General features: G+C 45.8%; 1 protein-coding gene across 11 annotated transcripts in view; it reads right to left on the reverse strand.

The window, feature by feature from the left end:
* The window catches only part of ANKRD6 (ankyrin repeat domain 6), a 155,596-nt gene that overhangs the window by 41,964 nt on the left and 89,829 nt on the right, over positions 1–23,803 (reverse strand). For 2 of the 11 annotated variants that reach the window (XM_059700974.1, XM_059700970.1), the window contains exon 1: positions 16,794–16,831. Coding sequence is in view for 5 of the 11 variants with exons in the window: in XM_059700971.1 (XP_059556954.1) it covers positions 16,794–16,913 (120 nt within the window). In the remaining 6 variants the exon portion in view is untranslated. Of the gene's footprint in view, positions 1–16,793; positions 17,058–17,504; positions 17,641–20,788; positions 21,379–23,803 lie in introns of those variants that run through there. The other 9 variants (XM_059700969.1, XM_059700963.1, XM_059700973.1 and 6 more) reach the window with 7 other exon arrangements.

A 23,803-nucleotide genomic window follows, 5' to 3' on the forward strand; every position in this document is an offset into this window, starting at 1 on the left:
TTTTCAGGTGTTCAGCATAGTGGTTAGACATTTACATAACTTATGAAGTGATCCCCCATAAGCCTAAAACCCACCTGGCACCATACCCAGTTATTACAATATTACTGACTATAGTCCCTAAATTGTCCTTCACATCCCTATGGCTGTTTTGTAAAACTGTGCAGTCTTTTTTGAGGCCAGTAATGTCTACATTATCTGTAGCATTAAGAAAATAGGAAAGGAAAGAGAGATGTAGAAACAAGAAGTTATAAAGCTAGTAAAATAAGAGTGGCACATATTTAAGAAACACTATTAATATTCAGATTGAACAGGGTCTTTGACACTTTAATTTGGATGAGGATAGTAAGGAAAACAGCTTCAAATCGAATTTGTGGCAGAATGGCTCATCGCTGGAACCCTGGTCTCTGGCCCCTCATTTAGGTTTTAAAGGGCAAAGACTCCTGCCAACTTTCTTAGGTGCTCTCAGGGTCCTCTTCTCTCAGACAGTATTCCCAGCCTCACTGCCTGAAATGGTGTAGATGTGGGTACAAAACTTCAAAGTCCTTCTTAGGCTCATGATTTAATAAAGACAACGTTATAAAGACATTCAAAAAGGGGTGGGTAAAGAAAAAGCACCACAGATCAAAGGTGAGAAAATAAACCTTTACATTCAGAAAAATTATAGTAGTTTAAAAAGCCTTCTTTCCTTGTTGGAAATGTGTTTTGTCTACTGTCTACCTGGATGAAGGACACATCACATCTTAATCAGACTATAGGTGACAGGAAGCAGCCAGAGAGTAAATTCCATGGATGACAAACATCAGGATTCAAGACAATCTCAGGTGGAAAGAACAGGCTAATTTTAGCAACATAAAATGTAACGGGGGCAGACGTAAAATTCCTGCACTGAGGATCAACAGCCCAATCACACCTGGGTACTGGCATTGTCTTGTATAGTAACAATTCTACTTTGAAAAAGATCAGTTTTTTATACCGAAAAGCTTCATAATGCTTCTCTAAGTCTTACTTTGGGGATGGAGAAATAATCAAATAATTGGGAGAGACGATTTGAAATGTATAGTGTTAGGAGTCAGTTATTCAAACATAATGGCTTAATTAATAAGTGAATTCCAGTAACTACCAGGATTAGACTTGCTTCTAGAAAGGTCCACCAACAAGCAGGGCAAAATATTTCAAGAAACGTACATGACTGGACAGGACTCTGTTGGTCCCTGGAGCGCATCTGTCCCCAAGTGATAAGGAATTCAGTCACTGGCCCTCATGCTCCTCACGGGAAGCTGTCTGGACTACCTTTTCAGTGGGTTACACATTGGCAGAGGGTCCGGCTTGGCCAGCAAAGCGAGAGAGGGAAAGCCCAGTGCCCAGGGGCAGAGTGGAGGCTGGTCTGGCCTCCCCTCCACACAGGAAGGCTTCCTGCAGGTCTCACGCTTCGTGGAGTCCAGGGTTGGCAGCCCCCTTTCCTCTCCGGCACAGACCTGTATCCTGCATGTGTATCTAAGAATTTTCTTCTGTAGTCAAGGCAGGAGGTATAATTTACTTGACAGACAGTTACTGAGAGCCAGGCTAAGAAGTGAGGATTCAAGGATGATATATAAACAAGGTCACGGCCCCTGCCAGCTCAGTGCTCACCCAGACTTCCTTTCCGCTTTCCCAGGGACACTCTGCTCCTTCTGGGCAGCAGAACAGCCCACACGGGGCACCTTAAGAGCACTGCTCCAGGGCATGACGCTAATAAGGTGGGGGTACACCCTCACAGGGGGCAAAACGCCAGAGCCACCCCTCCAGAACGCAAGGCAGTGGGAAGATCGGAGGGATTCAGGCCTAGGGGGCGCCCCTTCACTGACGGGGCAGGGAGGCACACGACTGATTCCAAGAACCTGGGAGTCTTGGGTTGGCCTGAGGTTGAAGTTGATAAACTGTGGCCCATAGGCCACGTATAGCTTCTAATTATAGCCTTCGGGTATCCCTGCCTCCCCTTTGTACTTTTTTTAAATTAAACTTTTTACTGAGATAATTATAGATTTATATGCAGTTTTAAGAAGTAATACAGAGAGCTCCCACTTCGTTTCCAGCGAGTTTCCTCCAATTATAACATCTTGCAAAACTATAGCACAGTATCGGAATCAGGATATTGATAATCAAGATACACCACAGCTCTGTCACGAAGGAATCTTCCCGTTGCCCCTTTCCAAGTACACCCACCTCCCTTCCCAAACTGTCCCCCACCCTCATCCCTAGCCCCTGAGAAAATAAATATTTTTTCCATTTCTCTAATTTAGTCAATGTCATATAAATGGAATAAACAGTGTGTAACCTTGCATATGCCGATGGCTTGTTCCTTTTATTGCACAGTATGGATATACCATGATTTGTTTAACCGTTCCATCGTTGCAGGATAGATGGTCTGTTTCCAGCTTTTGGCTCTTGCAAATAAGAATGCTATGGCATTTCTTTGTATGCTTTTGTGTAAACATAAGCTTTTATTGCTCTTGGGTAAATGTCTAAGAGTACAATTGCCGGGTCATATAGTAGTTGCATATTTAGTTTTATAAGAAACTGCAGACTATTCTCCAGAGTGATTGTATCATTTTATGTTCCCACCAGCAATGTATGAGTCTCCACATCCCTGCCAGCATTTGATGTAGTCAGTGTATTCTATTTTAGCCATTCTGATAAATGCAGTGATATTTTCTTGTGACTTTAATTTGCATGAAGTATATTCACTGTAGGGTCTTTGTAGATACTCTTTATCATGTTGAGAAAGTTCTCAGTTCTTAGTTTGCCGAGAGCTTCTTTTTAAAACCATGAATGAGGGTTGGATTTTACCAAATGCTTTTTCAGCATCTGTGGATATGATCATATAATTTTTCTTGTTTAACCTGTTGTTATGGACTAAATGTCTGTGGCCCCCAAATTCATATGTTGAAGCCCTATCCCACAATGTGACAGTGTTTGGAGAGAGGGCCTATGGGAAGTAATTAGGGTTAAATGAGGTCATGAATGTGAGACCCCATGATGGGCTTCGTCCTGGTGAACAGAGGAAGAGAGATCAGAGCTCTCTCTCCATCTTGCGTGAAGACAGTGAGAGGGCCCTCACAGGAGCGAACCTGCTGGCGCCTTGATCTTGGACTTCCCGGCCTAGAGAACTGAAAACAAATGTCTGCTGCTTAAGCCACCCGGACTGGTATTATTTATAGCAGCCCGAGCTGACTAAGACAGCTGTTGATACGGGGATTACATTGATTGATGTTGAACCAGCCTTGCATTAGGGATAAATTTCACTTGCTCACGGTGTCTAATTCTTTATATAGCGCTCAATTCAATGAAAACATGGGCTAAACGAAAACTAAGCACCGCCACCTACTCACCCATCTGCCCTAGATCCTTGATTTATAACAACCTAAACATACTAGTACAACAGCCAAGTCTCGTTGGAAACAAATCGACAGGCCTGTGAGAAAGAATTTCCAGTCTACAGATAAATTCCAGACTTAACTTATTTTCTAAACCTAAATCACTACAGCTTAAGAGGAAGAAAAAAGAGGAAGCAAGAAACTAATGAGGGGCTCAGAGACTTCACCAACAGACCACCTGCCCTGGCATCTGAGCAGAGGCCCGGTGGGTGACGCGCAGCTTCTAAAGCCCCTTTCCTCTGGCGTCTTCATTTACAGCACTCCGAGAATAATCTGCATTAGTGACGATGCTTTGGCAGTCTTACAACAAGCCGATTACTGGCCTGGAAACCAGTAATCCTCCAATGCATTTCGTGCAGGAAAGAAACAGGTACGTATTTATCGAGGATTTTAAAATGCTGACACCCAGCTGTGCCACATCACAGTCTCCTCTGGACCGTTAGGACCTATTAAATATATGCCTTTAGGGGGTTTAACGGGCACATTAATCTGTGCGGAGGCTTCAGTTTTAAATGCAAGCTGCTCAGGCAACAAAATAAAACCTGGCGGATGACTTGCTCAACACCCAGGTGCTAGAAGGGCCTCTGGGCCAACACACCCACCAGGCTGCCCAGAGCTGGGGAAGGAGGGAGGGCAAATGCGGGCTGCCTCCACCCTCACTGACCACCACCTAAAACACAAGCAAGAGGGGGACAGAAGGGCTCTGCAGAGCAAGGCACCATTCCCAAGAATTCCTCCAAGGCAGTGAGGGGAGGGCAGAGCCGCGGAGAGACTCAGGCCCGATTCTGGGGCTCCCCTTCCAAGCAGCCTCAACAACTTCTTCTAAGATGCTTAAGTCAGTTTTGAAGGCCCATCCCAAGTTTTGAGACTTGCTCTCTTCAATTGTAGTCCATCTCCCCACAGGCACAGGCACGGCTAATGTCTGACTACACCGGTTCCCACACTGTCCCTCTCCATCTGAGAGGGCCCTCTCCTTCCTCCACAGAGCACCTCCTGGCGACCTCCCTACCTTTTCTAGAAACACAGAGTCATTGGGCCGCCAGCCTAATTAACACTCTATCACAATACGTCAACACTGACTGAGATTTTCTTAGCATTGACCCAATAAGTTTCCATGCACTGTCTCATAGGCAAGCCATACAACAATTCACAGCATGTCTGCCTTCCCATATTTGAGACATGCATTTCCTGCTAGTCAACTTGTTTCTAGTTGGAGATATCAGTATCTCGTGGTGTACTGCAAAGAGCCATGCCTTCCAGGCATGTCACCACTGACTTGGCTCAATGCTCAAAAGAGAGTGCTGTCTACCCCACATGCAGGCCCTGAGCCGTCAGGGAGAAATACCTGGAGCAGTGAAGGTTCTCCACCTGGCTGCTCATTCGGTCGCCTGGAACTCTGAAAAATGCCCAGGCTCAAGCCATACCCCAAGCCCATTAAATCAGAGCCTCTGGGTGTGGGGCATGGGCATCAGTATTTTTAAGGCTCTTCAGAGGATCACATTCACAGCCAACACTGAGAAATTCCTGACCAAATGAAATTTCCATGCCTGAGGTCCATGAATTCAAGTGAGAAAACAGTAATTATAATAGTAACAACCATCCATTGAGTTTCTTCTCCATTCTCATTACATGTACTAAGCACTCTGCATGGATTACTTTATTTAATCCTCACAACAAATCCCTGAGCCAAGTGTTGTTATGCTGATTTTACAGACAGGAAACCAAGGCTCAAGGTAGCTAATACCTTAGCTAAGGTCACAGAGATGATAAATGTGATTCACTGCCTGTACTCTTGCCAAGAAAAAATTGGGAAATATTTTCAAATGGATGACACATTCATAGAGATGGAAAATGAAAACATGGTTGCCAGGGACCAGGGGAGGTGACAATGGGGAGTAAGTGTTTAAAGGGTATAGAATTTTGGCCCTGGCCAGTGTGGCTCAGTTGGTTAAGCAACGTCCCATGCATCAAAAGGTCATGGGTTCAATTCCTGGCACATTGTCAGGTTCCAAGTTTGACCTGACAGTAACTATACACCCTTAATGCCCCCATGGAGTGTGTAGATCTACCAGCCTGGAGCAGGACCAGTGGGCTGCATCAGCTCTGCACAGGCTCTGGCCCTCACTGAACAGGTGAGAACACACTGTGTGTTGCCTCCGGAGGGAACCCTGTTTTCCAGCTGTGAGTGGTGGGTGAGGAAGGGGAGGAGAGGTGTGGAGCACCCCATTGCTCCCCTCCCATCTGCCACTCCCCGGCTTTTCTCTCAGGCAGCTGGCCCTAGCCACACCCAGAGGGTGAAAAGGAGAAAACCCTATGGAACCCATGCTGAAGTAGAGAGGAACAAAGCTAAATATAGGCTCAATTAGCCACAGCAGAGAGCTCCTGGAGAGAATGCCAGAAAGGCAGGATGAGTTCAGGAGAAGAGGGAGGAGGGAGACTCGGGGAGGGAGAGCCCAGTCCTGCTGGTCACAATGTGCTTCAAGGTCAGTCCTCACGGGCCTCTCTCTCTCCACTGTGGGAGTGCACACCGGGACAACCTTCACGCCCAGCAGTTCCACTGTCAGCGACAAGGGGATGCGTGCCCGACCCAGCAGTGCCACGTAGACAAACCTTTCCCACAGACGTAACCACAGTACAATAGGACCTCAGGACAAGCAGCACCAGAGTAACATAGTCTCAATGTCCATCAACAGGGAATAGGTTAAGCTACTTATAGTTCATCGTCTGGTTACTTTCGGAGAAAACAAGAGCAGCAGTGAAACATCCCAAGGACCAGCTTCCAAAAAGTTCTAGAAAAGATGCTCTACCTATGGATTCCTTCAGATTCTCAACTCCAGCTACATGGTCAACGCTTGGCATCAGGAGCCGTGCAGAGGGCTTTTCCAGACCACAAAGTACCTACTAGTATTGAGGTAACAATATATACTTTCATCCTCACCCGAGAATATTTTCCCCATTGATTTTTAGGGAGAGTGGGAGAGAGAGGAAGAGACAGAGAGAAACACTGATGTGAGAGAAACACATTGACTGGATGCCTCCTGCACAAGCCCCGACCAGGGCCCGGGCTGGGGAGGAGCCCTCAACCAAGGTACGTGCCCTTGACCCGAATCAAACCCAGGACCCTTTGGTCCACAGGTCAATGCTCTATCCACTGAGCCAAACTGTCTAGCACCTGAGGTAACAATATTAAAAGCTGTATGTGAAGATATGTAACTAAAATGTGAGGTGATTGTGGAGAGAAGATAATTCATACTAGAGGCCCGGTGCACGACCTGCGCCTCAGCCCAGCCTACACCTGCTTGCAGCCCGGGATCCCTCGGGGGATGTCCGCCAGCTGCAGAGGTGGGAGAGGCTCCTGCCACCACCGCTGTGCTTGCCAGCTGTGAGCCCGGCTTCTGGCTGAGCGCACTGACCACCAGGGGGAAGCTCCTGCATTGAGTGTCTGCCCCCTGGTGGTCAGTGCGTGTCATACCGACAGGTAGTTCCATCATTTGGTCGATTTGCATATTAGCCTTTTATTATATAGGATAAAACAAAAGCTTGGTTCTTATAAAACCAAGGACTCCTTGCAAAAGAGAACCAATTTTTCTGTTTTTGTATCAAACTTCTTAAGAAGTGTCCATGTGGGCACTTAGAAAGGCACAGAGTAGAGAGAAAATGAGGAGGCAGAATGAACAGCACTGGGTCACTGAGAAGATGGGTAAGTGGAGGGATGTTTCGGAGCCAAAAGAAAGGAGCATGTCCTTGGGCTTCTGCTTGAAGGACTGTGCAAATGGGGGTGCTATTCATTAATAGAGACCATGGGATGAGAACCAAATGGGCATGTGCAGGTTGTAGATTTGAAGTACCTGTGGCATACCTGTGGGTCATTCATATAAACATGCCCGTGAAGACAGCTCCACGCGAGGGTCAGGCAATAGAGCCAAGCTGGAGAGGGTGGCGTGGTGACCAGCAGGCGGTGGAACAATCAAGGTGGGTGTGCAGAGTGAGAGCAGATAAGGGCTCAGAGCCCCAAGGAAAGTTGGATTTAGAGGCAGGAAGAGCAAAAGGAGATGGAGAAGTGCCTTTGCAGAAGAAAACCAGGAACTGAAGCATCAAGGAGCCAAGGGGAAGTTCAGGGAAGGGAAGGGCAGGCAAGACTCAAATTGTAGTCACTTTATCCAACAGAACACAAGCTCCTTGATGGCCAAGACATTTTTCTCCTGTACTGTTCACTGGTGCAGAGCAGGTGCTTAATTAATACTTGTTGGTGCATGAAATAATAGGTGACTCTGGTGAGATCAGTGGCAGAGAAGTGAGGGGGTCGGAGACCAATTCCTGGGAGGTCCTGAGTTTCGTCTCTAACAGCCAGACAATTTACCCCAGGGATATGTCTGACTTCTCAGGATACCCAGCATCCTTGTCAGATTACCTGTTCTAACTGAAAATGTGTTGGTCAACACACATGAACATAATTGACCTAAATATGAAAATTATGCAAATGGAAAATCAGAGTTCTCAATGAGCCTTTCTCTTAAAAATAAGAATTTAAAATTTTATGTGTAGTTCTTACACCAATTCCTAGCTCCCGATCCCATTGCCTCTGATGACTTGTCCTGTGCATGACAACGCCACCCCTACTTGGTGGGTTACGTATCATAACCATATACCATTAGCCACTAAGTAAAATCCCTATGATGACATAAGAAGCTCCAGATATATAACAGGACATTTGCACAGGAGCCAGGAGTTCCTGGTTCTGGTCCCAGCTTTGTTACTCCCTAACTTATATAAGTCCCTTCCCTTTTGGGGGCCTCCATTTCCTCACAACTCTAAAAAGAAAAGTTGTATGTCTCACAGGGTTCTGGGGATGAGCAATATATATGTGAAAATAAATTGAAAAGTGTAAAATGTTACATACATATAAATATAGTTATTGGGATATTGCTTTATTAAAGTACCTGGGCATATGAAGTCCTAGTCAGAAAATACTTGCAGATTCTATGTGTAAGATGCCAAGGAAGGTGCTCTAATAAGAAGCAGCCCACAGATGTTCACAGCCTGAAGTTATAAGCCACGCAGGTGAAACATGGTGGTTAAGAGCAAGGCTGTGGAACTGCTAGCATAGACAGTCAGTCGGAGAGCCAGGGAGTCTCCCCTGCAAGCCCAGATGAGGCAGGGAGAGGTTCTTACACAAGCGTGCTGAAAGCTAGGAAGATGAATGGATAGGGCCTGAGAATGCCAAAAGCTAGAAAAATAAATGGACAGGACCCGGGTGGGCCAAAAGCTAGTAAGATAATTGGATAGGAAAAAAAAAAAAAAAGCCCTCTCCTCCCTATCCCTATAACGACCACAGGCTTGAGCAGGAGGGGAAGATGGTCTTTCAGATGGGAGTCCATCATTCTTCCTTTCCTTTTGCACCCGCACCTGTCTCATGAATTTGGCTTTCTCTGGGGCAGGCAGCAGAACCTGTGTTTCAGTTACAGAACCAGATGGCCAGGGTGCCATTCTCAGTTCTGACACTTTCAAATAGGAACTCTGGTTGGATTACCTAACCTCTCCTTGCCTCAGTTTCCTCATTTGTATAATGAGGATAAGAGAGTTGAGGTGAGGTTTAAAAGAGTAATCATTGTAGAATCCTACAAGAGAAGTAAACAGTTTATACTGAACACCATTATTCCCCTCATTCAACATGGATGGTGCTTATGGTAGGAGTACTGGGCTAGGCACTGGGGGGATTAAAAAATACACATCCAATATTGTGTGCCTTCTTAAATTCTATAACTGTGACAATATGTGTTGTTACACTCAGTTCTATGGAAATCCTCTAAGTTTTGTGAGGAAATTGAGATTTAAGAAGTGAAGAAATTTGCCTAAACCTGTTTGGCTCAGTGGATAGAGCGTCGGCCTGCGGACTGAAGGGTCCCAGGTTCAATTCCGGTCAAGGGCATACATGTGCCTTGGTTGTGGGCACATCCCCAGTAGGGGGTGTGCAGGAGGCAGCTGATTGATGTTTCTCTCTCATCGATGTTTCTAACTCTCTATCCCTCTCCCTTCCTCTCTGTAAAAAAATCAATAAAATATATTTTTTAAAAAAAGAAATTTGCCTAGAGAGAAACCAAGATGGCGACATAGGTGAACACCGGAGATTGCTGCCTAGGACAACCACTTCAAAAATACAACTAAAAGACGGAACGGACATCATCCAGAACCACAGGAAGGCTGGCTGAGTGGAAATTCTACAACTAGAAGGAAAGAGAAAAGCATACCGAGACTCAGAGGAGCTGTGGTGCGGAGGTAAAATACAAAGGTATGGAGGCGCATGCGGAGAGGGCTGGCGGCTGAGGACACGGTTCTCTTTTTCAATCAGGAGGGAGTCTCAAGCTCTGAGCTCCAGTTCCGGGCGAGTCTCTGGGGACCCAGACTCATACAGGAGAAACTGGATTGTTTGGCATCGGTCAGAACTCGAGGGCAACTTTCTCTCGGAGGTGCTTGCAGCGATTGCCGGGACACTGAGAAGCGGGGCCTCTGAGGGCAGCCATAGCTGCTTGCTCCGCTCTGTTGATCCCCTGGGACCCCCGCCCCGCCCAAGCCGTGTGGAGGCTTTTGCATATGAAAGGCCTGGCCCTTTGCAATCTGATAATTACCTAACAAACTGCAACTGGCCCAAGGCCCCAGGGCAACTTTCATTGCTTCACAGCTGGCTCCTGCTGGATAGCCTCAGGCAGAGGCTAGATTAGCACCTCCTTAGAGATCCAGGAGCCAGAGTACCCGGTGGTCAGAGTGGGACCATCCAGATTGCAGCTCCTCGGATCCATAAAGGACACACTCAGGGGGCAGACTCAGTGAGCACCAAAGCCCCATTGAAGCAAGTCTTGCCCCAGAGGGGTGTCCCCAGCACAGAAGTTCTCCCACTGCAGACACAGCTGATTCTCACAGCCAATTGGCCTGGAGTTTAATCCCTCCCAGTGTTACCTACAACAATCAAGGCTTAACTACAACAAGACTGTGCACAAAGCCCACCAGGGGGTGCACCAAGAGTGTCTGCCTCAGGTAATCGGGGAGGCTGAGCCACTGGGCCCTACAGGACACCTAGCACAGAAAGCCACTCTATCGACACAGCAAAGCATAAAAAAATGCGGAGACAAAGAAAAAGGACACAAATGACAGAAATGGAGGAAAGCAAATTACTGGATATAGAGTTCAAAACCACACTTTTAAGGTTTTTCAAGAATTTTCTAGAAACCGCTGATAAACTTAATGAGACCCTCAAGAAATCTAGTGAGACCCTCAAGATTGTGATAAAGGGACAACTAGAAATTAAGCATATACTGACTGAAATAAAGAATATTATACAGACTCCCAACAGCAGACTAGAGGATCGCAAGAATCAAGTCAAAGATTTGAAATATGAAGAAGCAAAAAACACCCAACCAGAAAAGCAAAATGAAAAAAGAATCCAAAAATACGAAGATAGTGTAAGGAGCCTCTGGGACAGCTTCAAGCGCACCAACATCCGAATTATAGGGGTGCCAGAAGAAGAGAGAGAGCAAGATATTGAAAACCTATTTGAAGAAATAATGACAGAAAACTTCCCCTACCTGGTGAAAGAAATAGACTTACAAGTCCAGGAAGCGCAGAGAACCCCAAACAAAAGGAATCCAAAGAGGACCACACCAAGACACATCATAACTAAAATGCCAAGAGCAAAAGACAAAGAGAGAATCTTAAAAGCAGCAAGAGTAAGACAGTCAGTTACCTACAAGGGAGTACCCATACGACTGTCAGCTGATTTCTCAACAGAAACCATGCAGGCCAGAAGGGAGTGGCAAGAAATATTCAAAGTGATGAATAGCAAGACCCTACAACCAAGATTACTTTATCCAGCAAAGCTATCATTCAGAATTGAAGGTCAGATAAAGAGCTTCACAGATAAGAAAAAGCTAAAGGAGTTCATCACCACCAAACCAGTATTATATGAAATGCTGAAAGGTATCCTTCAAGAAGAGGAAGAAGAAGAAAAAGGTAAAGATACAAATTATGAACAACAAATACACATCTACCAACAAGTGAATTTAAAAATCAAGTGAATAAATAATCAGATGAACAGAATAAACTGGTGATTATAATAGAATCAGGGGCATAGAAAGGGAGCGGACTGACTATTCTTGGGGGGAAAGGGATATGGGGGACGCGGGAAGAGACTGAACAAAAATCGTGCACCTATGGATGAGGACAGTGGGGGGTGGTGAGGGCGGCGGGACGAACCGGGTGGAGGGGAGCTATGGGGGGAGAAAGAGGAACAACTGTAATAACCTGAACAATAAAGATTTAATTAAAAAAAAAAAAGAAATTTGCCTACATCAGTGGTTCTCAGGTGGGGTGATAATGCCGCCGCCTCTTGGAGGGGAACATTTGACAATGTCTGGAGACATTGTTTGGTTGTCATGACTAGGGAGGAGGGAGTATTGCAGGCATCTAATAGATAGAGGGCAGAGGTACTGCTAAACATCCTGCAATACATAGGACAATTGCCCACAACAAAGAATTATCTGGCCCAAAATGTCAATCATGGAGAAGTTGAGAAACCCTGGCCTACGTCAACAAGTAGTTAATAAGCAGAGGAGCAGGCACTTGACCTAGGTCTTTGGATTCCAAATTCCAGTGCTTTTCTTCTGTGTCCAACACTGAGAAATATAAGAGAGAAACTCTGACCCAGGTCAGAGTGGTGGTCTGCCTGGGATTTCTGAGCACCCTCAGAGCACTCAAATTATGAGAGACACAGAGCAAATAAACAGCAAGTGTTTCACCAGTTGAGAGGACAGTGAGTTCCATGTAGGGTACTGTTCTCTGGGTGGACTTCCTGGTGGTGGTGGTTCCTGAGCTGGGTTCTGAATGGGCAGGCCTTAAAAGGGTAAGAGTTTTCCAACAGCAACACTATCAGCTCAAAGACAATAAAACATTGCCTTCAAAGTTCTGAAGCAAAATAGTTCTTTCTCAGCTTAGGTTTCACACCAAACTGTCAATTAAGTGAGGGGGTAGAATAAAGACATTTTCCAGACATACAGAGTCTCAAACTATTTCTCTCCTATGTTCCTTTTCTTAGGAAGTTCAGGGAATATGAGCTACCCAAGTGATGGGTAACATGGGTTCCAGCAAAAATGATCAACTCTAGGAAAAACAGCAAGTTATGAAAGAATGGAAATGTAATTACAGTATACTTACTGGCTCACCAATAAATAACATTTACATAATCACACTAATTACGGATCTGTTCAAAATCATGACACAACTGGATTCAGAGAATGTGAGAGAGAAAGGGGCAATAGATTGAATCTAGTACTAATTGATTTCTCCCACACAATCATTTTTCAGGAAGATATGGGAGCTATGCTATACAATATGGTAGCCAACACCCACATGTGGCATTTAAATTTTAATTAAAGTTAAATTTAAAACTCAATTCCTCAGTTACACTAGCCACATTTCAAGTATTCAACAGCCGTGAGTTGCTACCGTATCAGACAGTACAGATATAGGACAGCACTGTACTAGAGGTGCACTACATCAAAACAAGGGAGTAAACCAAGAAAGAGACAGTGGAATCCAGAAAACAGAAAACCAACATATATAAAAGTGGCAAGGGGAATCGCTAGGATACGAGTAAAGTGAGATCCCCAGACAGCTGTCAGTAGGCCCTTGGTCTCTAGATCAATCTAGCTCAAGACTTGTCTATTTTGTCACTTTTTCCATAGACCCCTTTCGGTTTCATTGATTTTTCTGTATTTTTTTTTCTATTTCCTATTTCACTCATTTTTGTACTAGTTTTTATTATTTCCTGTTTCCTTCTTTGAATTTGGTACCACATCTTTTCAAATACAGAAATCCACAGATCAGTGGGGACAGGTGGACCTTGAGGCTGGTTTCCTCACAAACGTGGGCTCCAGAGTTGCTTTTTTTATCAAGTCACGCCCCTCCTGTGGGCTTTGGCCTGAACTGAGATGACAAGTCTCCCTGCTCTGGGTGGGACCCCAGGCTCCTCTAGCAGTATTTGAACTTACTGTTTAAAAAATGTATTTTTTTTTATTGATTTCAGAGAGGAAGGGAGAGATAGAAACATTAATGATGAGAAAGAATCATTGATTGGCTGCCTCTTGCACACCCTCTACTGAAATTGAGCTTGAAACCCCAGGCATGTGCCCTGACGGGATTGAACCATGACCTCCTGGTTCATAGGTTGACACTCAACCACTGAGCCATGCCAGCCGGGTTGAATTTACACTTTTAAAGCTCCTAAGTGCAAGCATTACTTTGATTAAAAACAAAACTATTAAAAAGCAAATTATATTTTAAAATAGTCAATAACAAGCAATGGTGAAGATATAGAGAAACTGGCACCCTCATACATTGCTAATGGGAATGTGAAATTGGGTAACCATACTGGAATACAGCTTGGCCGTTCCTTAAAATGTTGAACATAGATTTACTGCAGGACCCAACAATTCCACTCCTAGGTATTTATCCAGGGAAATGAAAACATATCTACACAAAAACTGTACAGAAATGTTCATAGCAGTCTTGTCCATAATAGTTTCACACTGGAAACAACCCAAAATATCCATTAACCAATGATGGGATAAGCAAAATGTGCCATATCCATGGAGTGGGATATTGTTCTGTAGTAAAAGAGAATAAAATGCTGATGCTACAATACAATGAACCTAGGAAACATTAGGTCAATTGAAAAAAGCCAGCCACAGAAGACCACACAATGTATGATTCCATTTATATGAAATGTCCAGTAAAGGACAATTTATACAGACAGAAAGTAGACTAATGGTTGCCAGGAACTGGGAGTAGGAATGGGAAATGACAGCTAAATAATACGAAATTTCTTCCTGGGGTGATAGAATGTTCTAAAATTAGAACATGGTGATGATTGTGCAACTCTGTAAAGACATTAGAAACCACTAAATTGTACACTTAAAATGGGTGAATTTTTTTGCATGTTAAATTATACCCCAATAAAACTGCTTTTTAAAACTTTTTAAAAAAAGCAAATGATGAAGTCTATTTTAAAAAGAAAACTTGCAGACTATGAACTATGTGCTTTAATGTGATTATTATAACAACCCTGAAAGGTTGGTATTGCTATCCCTTTTTTACAGATAAGGAACCTGAGGCTCAAAGAAGTTAAGCAACTTGTACAATTAGCAAACACAGCAGAGTTAAAAATGTGTGAGCATGAGCCCTCCATTAGGGAGTCCATGCCCTTTCTCCCATTTGTGACTGGCTGGGCCCTGAAGCACCATGGGTAGATGACACCCTTCACCCTCAAGTCCACACAGCTAGCAACCTAGTCGCCACATTTGTGTAGAGTGATGTCAGGACAATAGGGGACCTTGGAGAGGCCACGACTCTCTCTCTCGCTCTCTAGAACCAGCATCGTGATATTGTGATTTACAGAAACACATATTTGCTCTTAGTCTCCATTCCTGGCTCCCCAAACACTTGGAATCTCCTAAGTGATAAGAGCAATGGGAGCATCTTGTATTATAATAGCTGGTCTGTTGTCATCAGTTCTGGAAACAGCTCCAAAGCCAAAAAAAAAAAAAAAAAAAAGGTGAAAGGAGTGTGTTATTCACAACAAACCCCTTTCAACCACACCTGCATTTATGAGAATGAGGTAACTTTTGGAAAGCCCCAAAGCATGAGGGCTGGTTGCCAGGGAAACCAACCATAGTTAGAGGATTTGGACTTTCATTTCCAGAGAGGGGAGAGAGGCTGGAGATTGACCCATTCACCAATGGCAAATCGTTTAGCCAGTGGTTCTCAACCTGTGGGTCGCGACCCCTTTGGCGGTCGAAAGACCCCTTCACAGGGGTCGCCTAAGACCATCCTGCATATCAGATATTTACATTATGATTCATCACAGTAGCAACATTACAGTTACGAAGTAGCAATGAAAATAATTTTATGGTTGGGTCACAACATGAGGAACTGTATTTAAAGGGCTCGAAGGTTGAGAACCATTGGTTTAGGCAATCATGTCTATGGAAGGAAGCCTCCGTAAAAACCCAAAGGTCAGAGAACATCTGGGGTGGTGAACACAGGGAGGTGCTGGAGGGTGGCATACTCAGAGATCATGGAAGCTCTGTGCCCTTTCCTATACCTTGCCCTGTGTATCTCTCCCATCTGGCTGTTCCCAAGTTAAATCCCTTTAAAATAAACTGGCAATCTGGTAAGTAAAATGAGTTCTGAGAGCTGCTCTAGCAAATTAATCTAATCTAAGGAGTGGGTCATGGGGACCTCCGATTGATAGCCAGTTGGTCAGAAGCAAAGGTGACAACCTGGACTTGCCACTGGCATGTGAAGGGGTGGGACTGAGTCTTTCCCCGTGAGACTGATGCTATCTCCTGGCAGATCGTGCCAGCATTAAGTTAACTGCTTGGAATTGCTGCTAAAAGCACACATTGGAAGCATGAAATACAGAGACTAGATATGAATCACTGAAAATGTGTGCTGGCCAATCTTTGCCACAGGAGGCCAGAAGTTACTAGATGTTACTACTTGAAAATTAAACTTTGCCTCTCTCCACAGCTCCCCTGGGGTGGCCTGGAGGGTGGGCCCTGGAGCCAGACTCCGTGGGTACAAGTTGCAGTTCTGCCACTCAGCGGCTGAGGGACCCTGGGCAAGTTACTTAAATCCCTTTGTGCCTCAGTTTCCTCATCTCTAAAGTGGAGATGAAAAGAGAACCTCTTCTAGAGGACTGTGAAGTGCTTATTTTGTCTATGTACTTAAACTGTCATTGAACTGTGCAGAACCTGCCTCTGCTCAGCTTTGCAACAAAACTTCCCTTTGGCCCATTATGTTCTCTTGACCACCCGGGGGGTATCTGTTGGTGAGGGGTGAGCAATGTCCTCCAACACTTACCACACATTCTCACTGACTCCCATGAAATTAAAGCCCAAAGAGGCTGCTGTGGTCATCTGGTCCGAGTCTGTCTTGGTACAGATGGGGATGAGGTTCTGCATAGCAGAGTCCACCTCCCTAGGAGGCCTATCTAATGTGATTATCAAACAAATACTCTACCCTATAAGCTTTTGTGTCTCGACTTCTCCAAAGAGCTCTCCTGTCCTTGTGGCTGAAGAAGTAGGTAAGATAAAGCCATGCTGTGACTTTAAAGACTGTCAAATGCTAATTACAAGTTACTCCATTTGAAAGATCACAATGAAAGCATTTTTAATCCTCCTTCCTTCTGTCCAAACCTCCATCACTGGGGGAGGGGACGGAGCCAATTCTTTGAAAGCTGCGAGCCCAACAAGACAGTTTTGTGGACAATGGTTAAGAGGGAGGCTTTCCCCCAAGGATGGCTAAAGCATTTTCCTCCCCTCTTGTTACCTTGGTAACTGCTACCTTGGCGCCCTTGTTGATGAGCTGAACCACATTCTCCGCTTGGCCTTTGTATGCGGCTATGAGAAGGCGTTCTGAAAGCGCAGCGACAGCATCCTGCTGGCTCATGAATTAGCAGAGAAAGAGGTTTCCAGACAGAGGTAGACACGTCCCTTCAGCTCCGCACGACGTCACTGGCCCGGGCCGGCACCCGCGGGGACAGATGCTCCCGATCATTGGAAGGTGGCTCTATTACTATGCCATCTTCAGGACCTACGGGTTACAAAACAAAGCTGCCATCAGTGCCACTCAGCACACAGGCCGGGCAAGTGCTGATTGCTCATGGCAGGGGAGGGGAGCTGGGGGAGAGAGGACAGCAAGAAGAACACACGGCAGAGCAAAGCAGCTGACCTTAGAAGTGCCACCTTCCCTCCTTTCTACCCTTGCAGGGGACTCTGGATTCATCAGAGGACTATGGCCAGAACTTTGAGGTCTGCTTTGCATTTCTGTGAGGGCCGGCAGAGGCCTGATAGAATCCCCTACACATCACCTGGTTTCCAGACCCACCTTGGGCAGGTAACTGTGCTATGTAGGACCATAAAGGGCTTTCTGGGCCACAGCTAACATGCCAATTCCCCTGGCAGGTTAGGTTCCCATGGAGCACACCCCAAAGACCCGGAGGAGTAGGTTCTCTCCCTGGGATTTCCCCCCAGCATATACTGTCATTCTCTTCATCCTTTTCTCACTGCAAATCATGCAGTTTCCTGAATTCTGGAACAGATGGAGAGCTGGGCACAGGCCCGGGCCGTCTCCCGGGTCCAACTGCTGCTGGAACAACCTGCCTCAGAAACAACAGGGATGCTAGACACACTGACAGGGCACTGCCCACTGCGCCAAGAGCGGCTTCCCAGCTTAAGCAGGGGGAAATGAATGGCCTACGAAAACCACCTCTAGGCCACTCAGAGCAGAGGTCTGGAGGCATTAACTAGTAGTAAACTTAAGCTCTTCTTTCCACCAAATGGACAAGTGAATAGACGGTTAAAGATGCACTCCTCCCTATAGCCCTGGGCCACCACACACCACCACACTAAACCAAAGGCAGTGGTAATGACTTCAAAGGCGAAGGGTTCTTCCGGCACAAGAAGAAATGCTTACGGATCTGATCCACAGCAAGGACGGCAAGGAAGTGAGGGCTTCTTTCCGTTTTAAAACATACTTATTAAAAATACCAATATATGCAAAAGGAAAGAAAATGCTATAGCAGAGGGACACCACCCATTCTTCATCCCAGGCCCCACAGATATCTTTTACAGTTGCTTCCAGGCAAATCCACTGCTCCTTTCAATCTCTAAAGATTAAGGAATAGGCCAAGATGTGACTGGGAAAGTTCTGGACAGTACCACGCTGTACCTCCCGTTCACCATGACATCCGGGCAGGCCATCTCCCCAACCACTCTGGGAGGCTGGGGTCAAAGGCTCAGATATAACACAGACATAGCCGCAGGACTTAAGGATGGTATTTTATTATGTGACTGTATTGGCCAAATGTGAATATTTTAACTTCAGCAAGAATTCTTCTCTCCCCCCAACTTGTGAACTACCAAATTTCACCTCGTCATCCAAAATACCCAAAATGCAGGTAAAGACTCGAAAGGAAACAGAGAGAAGGAACCTTCACAAATCCTGCTCTGGTCACCAGGCACAAGACGCCGGGACAAGGGTACGCTCCAAGGCAGAGACGCCACCCTTAGCCAGAGCCAGAGATCCTGGAATCTGTGAGAAGCCTTTGTTGAATGAATGAGTCAGTGAAAGAATAAAGCTGAGACTCAAAAGAGAGAGAAATGAGCTGGAAATGCTTTTGGAAATTCCCAGGACTCATATGTTTGCCAGACTGCATCATGTTTGGAAGTAGTTTGTATTTGTAAACATAGGACACATCGCCTTTCTTTATTCAGGGAATCTGTGGTACCTTCAAACCAATTACACTGAGCTTCTGCTCTGCCTGCCCCAACACTGGAAAAGCACTCCAGGCCCAAATGGCAGGAAAATATAGAATATTAGCTATGGCTTCCTGAATGATCTCCCTCCCACAACCACATTCTTCTCCACCTACTCAATTGTTATTTCTGTGCACTGGACCCAAACTGCCACCTCTCTTCTCCCAATTCCCCATTCCCAAACTGTTCTTGCAATGGGCCTGCAAATGTCTCAAGTACAATATCCTGGTTCATACAAATATTATCATGACTAAAATTTTTACTCATTCCACTCCACAGCTTGGCTCCTGGGGATAGAGAGCTTGCTGCAACCTCAGTGCATGCCATCAGCTAAGCCTTAGCTGCTAAGGTCACGAGCTACAGACTAGAAATGCTGTCTGGTCTCCCCGGCAACAGATGCACGGGGTCAACACCGTCAGCCACTCCCTCCCACCCTCCTGTCCCATGCAATAAATTCAGCCTCTCAGACACTCAGATGGAAGCACAGTTACAGTTTTTGCCATGGTTGCAAGCTACCGAGTCAGCTTTGCTTACATAATTACCTTTGGTAAACAGCCCTGTGCAAATTCAGCGCACATGATAATTTTTTTTTTTTGAGAAAAAATCTCACACGATATTTGTGAGAAAATCTTGGCCAAGCAGAAATGTGGTATTTTTGCTTTTCAGTGACAGCTACTGAATAATGAAATGTTCCCACTCTTCACACTACCCCCTCCCCCCCACCTCTCCCCACCCCCGCCCCAACCTCTCCTTCAGCTAGGCTCACCTGAGGCACAGGGCAGCCTCCAGGATAGGTCACTATTTTGGATACAGAAAACTGCCTGCAAAATCTGGAACAGAATCCCAGGTTTCCAGTTCCTGGCCTGTTGCTAGCACCATCCCCATGTATTTGGGTATCTCAAGTTCATCCTCAAATCCAGTAATAGCCTTATTCCTAGGGCCTCCAGCATTCACTTGCACTTGTATTTGCAGGGTGCTTGGGGAGAAATGAAAGTGGATGAGACTTCTTTTCTCTTCCTTTCTGTTTCCTCCTCTAACACTAGCTGTGGAGGGGGGTGCAAGCCCAGCCCAGCGTCCTCCCCACTTCTCTCATGATCACTGCCCTACAGAACAATGATCCCTGTCCTTTAGAAGTGAGGAGCTACTCAGCTTCTCATTGGATACCTTGAAGTGACAAATCAGGCCAGGCAGAGGCAGGCTGTGGGACAGGGAATAAGGGGGAACGAAAGACCCCCCAACAACGAGTGGGGAGGGGAGAGGAAGCGTGGAGTGGTAACCAGTCTATAACCAACTAGTTAAACTTCCCCGCCAACCTGTTGGGTACTCAGGCTGTAGCAGCCCCGTTCCCTCCTTAAATCTGAGCCTCCTCTTCCAAGTGAATCAGCTATCATTCAAGACACTTCTCCCTGCTGACAGTGAGGACTTTTTTCTGCCCAGCTCTGTCAATCACATGCCTCTTTGTCATGATGCTCATTTTCACAGTGTTCTGGAGAAAAACCTTAATGGCAACATGCTGCCAGTTCCTTAAGCAGAAATCAAATAGATGCATGATCATAAATATGCAATGAGTTTCCTGAGTCCAGAAAGGGATTTCGCTTCCAATAAAGATTTCCCTCCTTCCTCTCAGCCCACTGCCCCGTTTTCACTGCTCTCCAATTTGCCGATTCTTTTGTCTCCCATCACAAATGCCAGAGGGCCCCACAGCTGTTTGGTCTGTGATGTGATCTGTTTTCTTTTTATAGCAAAAGGTCTCGGAGGTTTGCTTTTCTGTTTTCTTGAGGATTTACAACAAAGTCTCCTGTTCCCAATATCCCAAACACACTGGATTCAGGCAAAATATATGAGAAGAAACCTGCAAACAAAAGTCCCAGGCAAGCATTATGTACAACCTCCCCAGAGATGATCCACAGGCACCCGGGCACCGGTCCTTAGGAAACGCCATCAGTTACAAGAACTCACTTTGCTCCTACTGCTCCAAACCCTGCATGAAAGAGAGATTGTACTCACAGCCGGGGGTCCGTCCTCCCGTTCTACTGCGTGTTCTGTGGCTGGATAACTGCAGTCACTTCTTTCCCGTTGAGATCATTCGCTTCCTAGGGCTGTCACGCCCAGTGGGTCTGCAGTGATTTACCTCACAATGCTTGCTGCCTTTCCCTTGAGCTTCCTCTGCCAACACTGGCCAAGGCACATCTAAAAGCGTATTAAGACATCCGTTCAGCTCACAATGTTTTGTGGCTTCCTAGTCTGCTTGTCACAGCTTCCGAAAGATTTTGGGTCTTTAGATTTTGTTGGAGAGCTCCCTCCTGCAGGCAGAGGACCTGTAACCCTGCCCTGATGGAAGAGTCAGGGAATAATTCACAGATGGGCAGGAGGCTTGCGAATGATGCTCAGACAAGGACGTTTGCATCCTTTCAGCAGTAATGCCAGGAGGAGAGATGAATATGCGTGTTGTAAAGGAAGGGAGGAGGCAGCAGGTTCAAAATCTGTAACAAACTGCCTTTATGGTAACAGGAAAAGGCTCACGTTGTGGGAAGAGCAGCGACCCAGACGCTCCACCTCCTCGCGCAGAGTCCCGCACAGGGACTGCAGCAGCGCAGACACGGGGACGGCTGAGCTGCCGTTCCTGACGTTTGTAAACCCACAGTTTGTCTCACAAATCCTCCTATGAACAGAGTCTCTGAAGAGAAGGGGGAAGGGAGAAAAAAGGGAGCGAGACTGTTTCAAGTCCAGTCAATGACCGTCAACATCACAGGTGTGTCCTCCAGCCCACTTGTTGAAACAACAGAAAACAACTTTCTAACTGCAGCCATCAGAGAAAGAAGAGGGCTTTCATTTTCTTATCTCCCTTGTCCTCATTTCTAAAGCCAGAATGGTTGGTCCTGGAGATGGACAATAACTGTCAACACAAACCTTCTGAGCCCCCTCTCTGCCCAAAGCCTTGCCCCCATTCCGCTGAGGGTAGTAGCTCCTGAGGGTGATGGGCTGGGATTCTGCATTGGCCATTATTTGGCTTGTTTCCAGGGCAGGAGACGAGCCAGGGACTCTGGCCAGGGTGCTGCAGAGAGATGGAATTCCACCAGGAGACAGTGCCAGTAGAATGATCAGCTAGTTTATCCAAGAGTGGTCACTACTAGGACACTTGGATCACCACTGGAGGACAAGGGGTTGGAACAGAGGTGAATGCGACTCACTTTCTACTCTGAAGAAACTCTTCATCTGGCCCTGATAAGCCTCGATCAGGGCCCCAAAGGCCAGATGGCAGAAGGGAAATGTAAACTGAGGGCGACAGAAGTACAGAGGAGTGGTTCGTCTTCTCAAAGCTCCTGGGACATTCCCTTCCCATACGTAGGGAGCACAGGACTGTCAATGAGGACAACACTGATTGCTCCCTGAGCCTGGCATCTATCTGCAAAAGACGGGAATGTCAGAGGCACAGAGGCAACTCTCTTTTATTTTAAATCCTCACCTGAGGATATGTTTTTATTTCTTTTTAGAGAGGAAGGGAGAGAGAGACATCAATGTGAGACAGAAACACTGACTGGTTGCCTCCCTTATGTGCCCAATCGGAAATTGAACCCACAACCTTTTGGTGTACGAGGATGATGCTCCCACCAACTGAGCAACCCGTCCACGGCAGCTCATTTCCTTTTACTGCTGAAAAAATTCCATTGTATGGATGTATCACAGTTTATCTACTTACCTACTGAAGGACATGTTGGTAGATTTTAAGTTTTGGCAATTTAGAATAAAACCGCTATACCAGTAAACATCTGTGTACAGGTTTTTGTGTGAACATAAGTTTTCATCTCATTTGGGCAAACACCAAGGAATAAATACAATTGCTAAATCATATGGTAGGATACTGTTTGGCTTTGTAAGAAACTGTGATATAAGTGTCCCCCTCTTTTCAAAAGTTTACTTTACCCCAATATGTTTTATAGAAGGCCTACATCAGTACATGTTTTCACTAACTACAAGAAATTCAAAGAGGATTTTTCACCTTTACAAAAAAAAGGTGAAAAATGAAAATAGCATTCAGTGTTTGTTTCCAGCAAGACATTATAGAGGTAGCACACACCCCGAGCAGCAAGGGTGACACCACCAAGCTCCTTTCCCAGGAAACACACTCAGCACCTCAGCATCAAGCCGCCATAGCTTTGAGCTGTGTCTATGCTTGCTTAATCTGTGCTTTGTCTCAGTTTATTTTGTCCATTCATTAACGAGCTGTGTTCTAAGGTGGTTGCTTTTTCGCTTTGTGCCATTTTGGCTTGCAAACGGATTCACAGGAAGGCTCCACTTTCAGACAGTGGGAGAAACCTGTATTGTCTTCCAAAGTAGATATAATGTTTTGCATTCCCACCGGCTGGTTTTACATTGACCTAATTGCCAAACACTATGGGAACCTTCAGTTCTTACCTGCTATGATTTCTCTGTTGCACTGGCACTGCCACCATCCCTCCTTCACCACACTTCATTCTCCTTTGGTTTCTGTGACTGACTCCACATTCTCCTACAATCCCTTGAACTGTTCTTTCTCGCATTCAAGAGCTCATCTTCCACTGGTCCCTTAAATGCTGTAGGTCCCTAAAATGCTATCCCTGGTTGTCTTCTCTCCCATCCTCTTCTCTGGATCTCAGTACGGCACCCCCGCCCGCCTGCTGCTGCCCACATGCTCCTCTGCTGCCTAGATACAGATTGCTCAAAATCTTCTTTAGCCTCCATCACTTTCTCTGAAGCTCCAAGTTCTTAAGCACCCAACCATTTCACATACATCTTACTTGGGTGTCCCCTACCAACATGTTCACAAGCAAATCATCATCCTTCTGTCCACACCCATTCCTTCTCCTGTGTCCCCATCTTTCACCTATCTACCTACTTCCCTAATCTGGAACACTCCTGCTCTTTTCATCCCCCTTCCCCGACCCTCACATTCAATAAACTGCCTAATCCTCCTGATCTGAGATAGTAAAACAAAGATTAAAAATCAAGCTTCGAAGTCAGAGTGCCTGGGCTCAAATCTCA

The sequence above is a fragment of the Myotis daubentonii genome, chromosome 6, assembly GCF_963259705.1.
Source record: "Myotis daubentonii chromosome 6, mMyoDau2.1, whole genome shotgun sequence".
In the NCBI taxonomy this organism is placed as follows: domain Eukaryota; kingdom Metazoa; phylum Chordata; class Mammalia; order Chiroptera; family Vespertilionidae; genus Myotis; species Myotis daubentonii.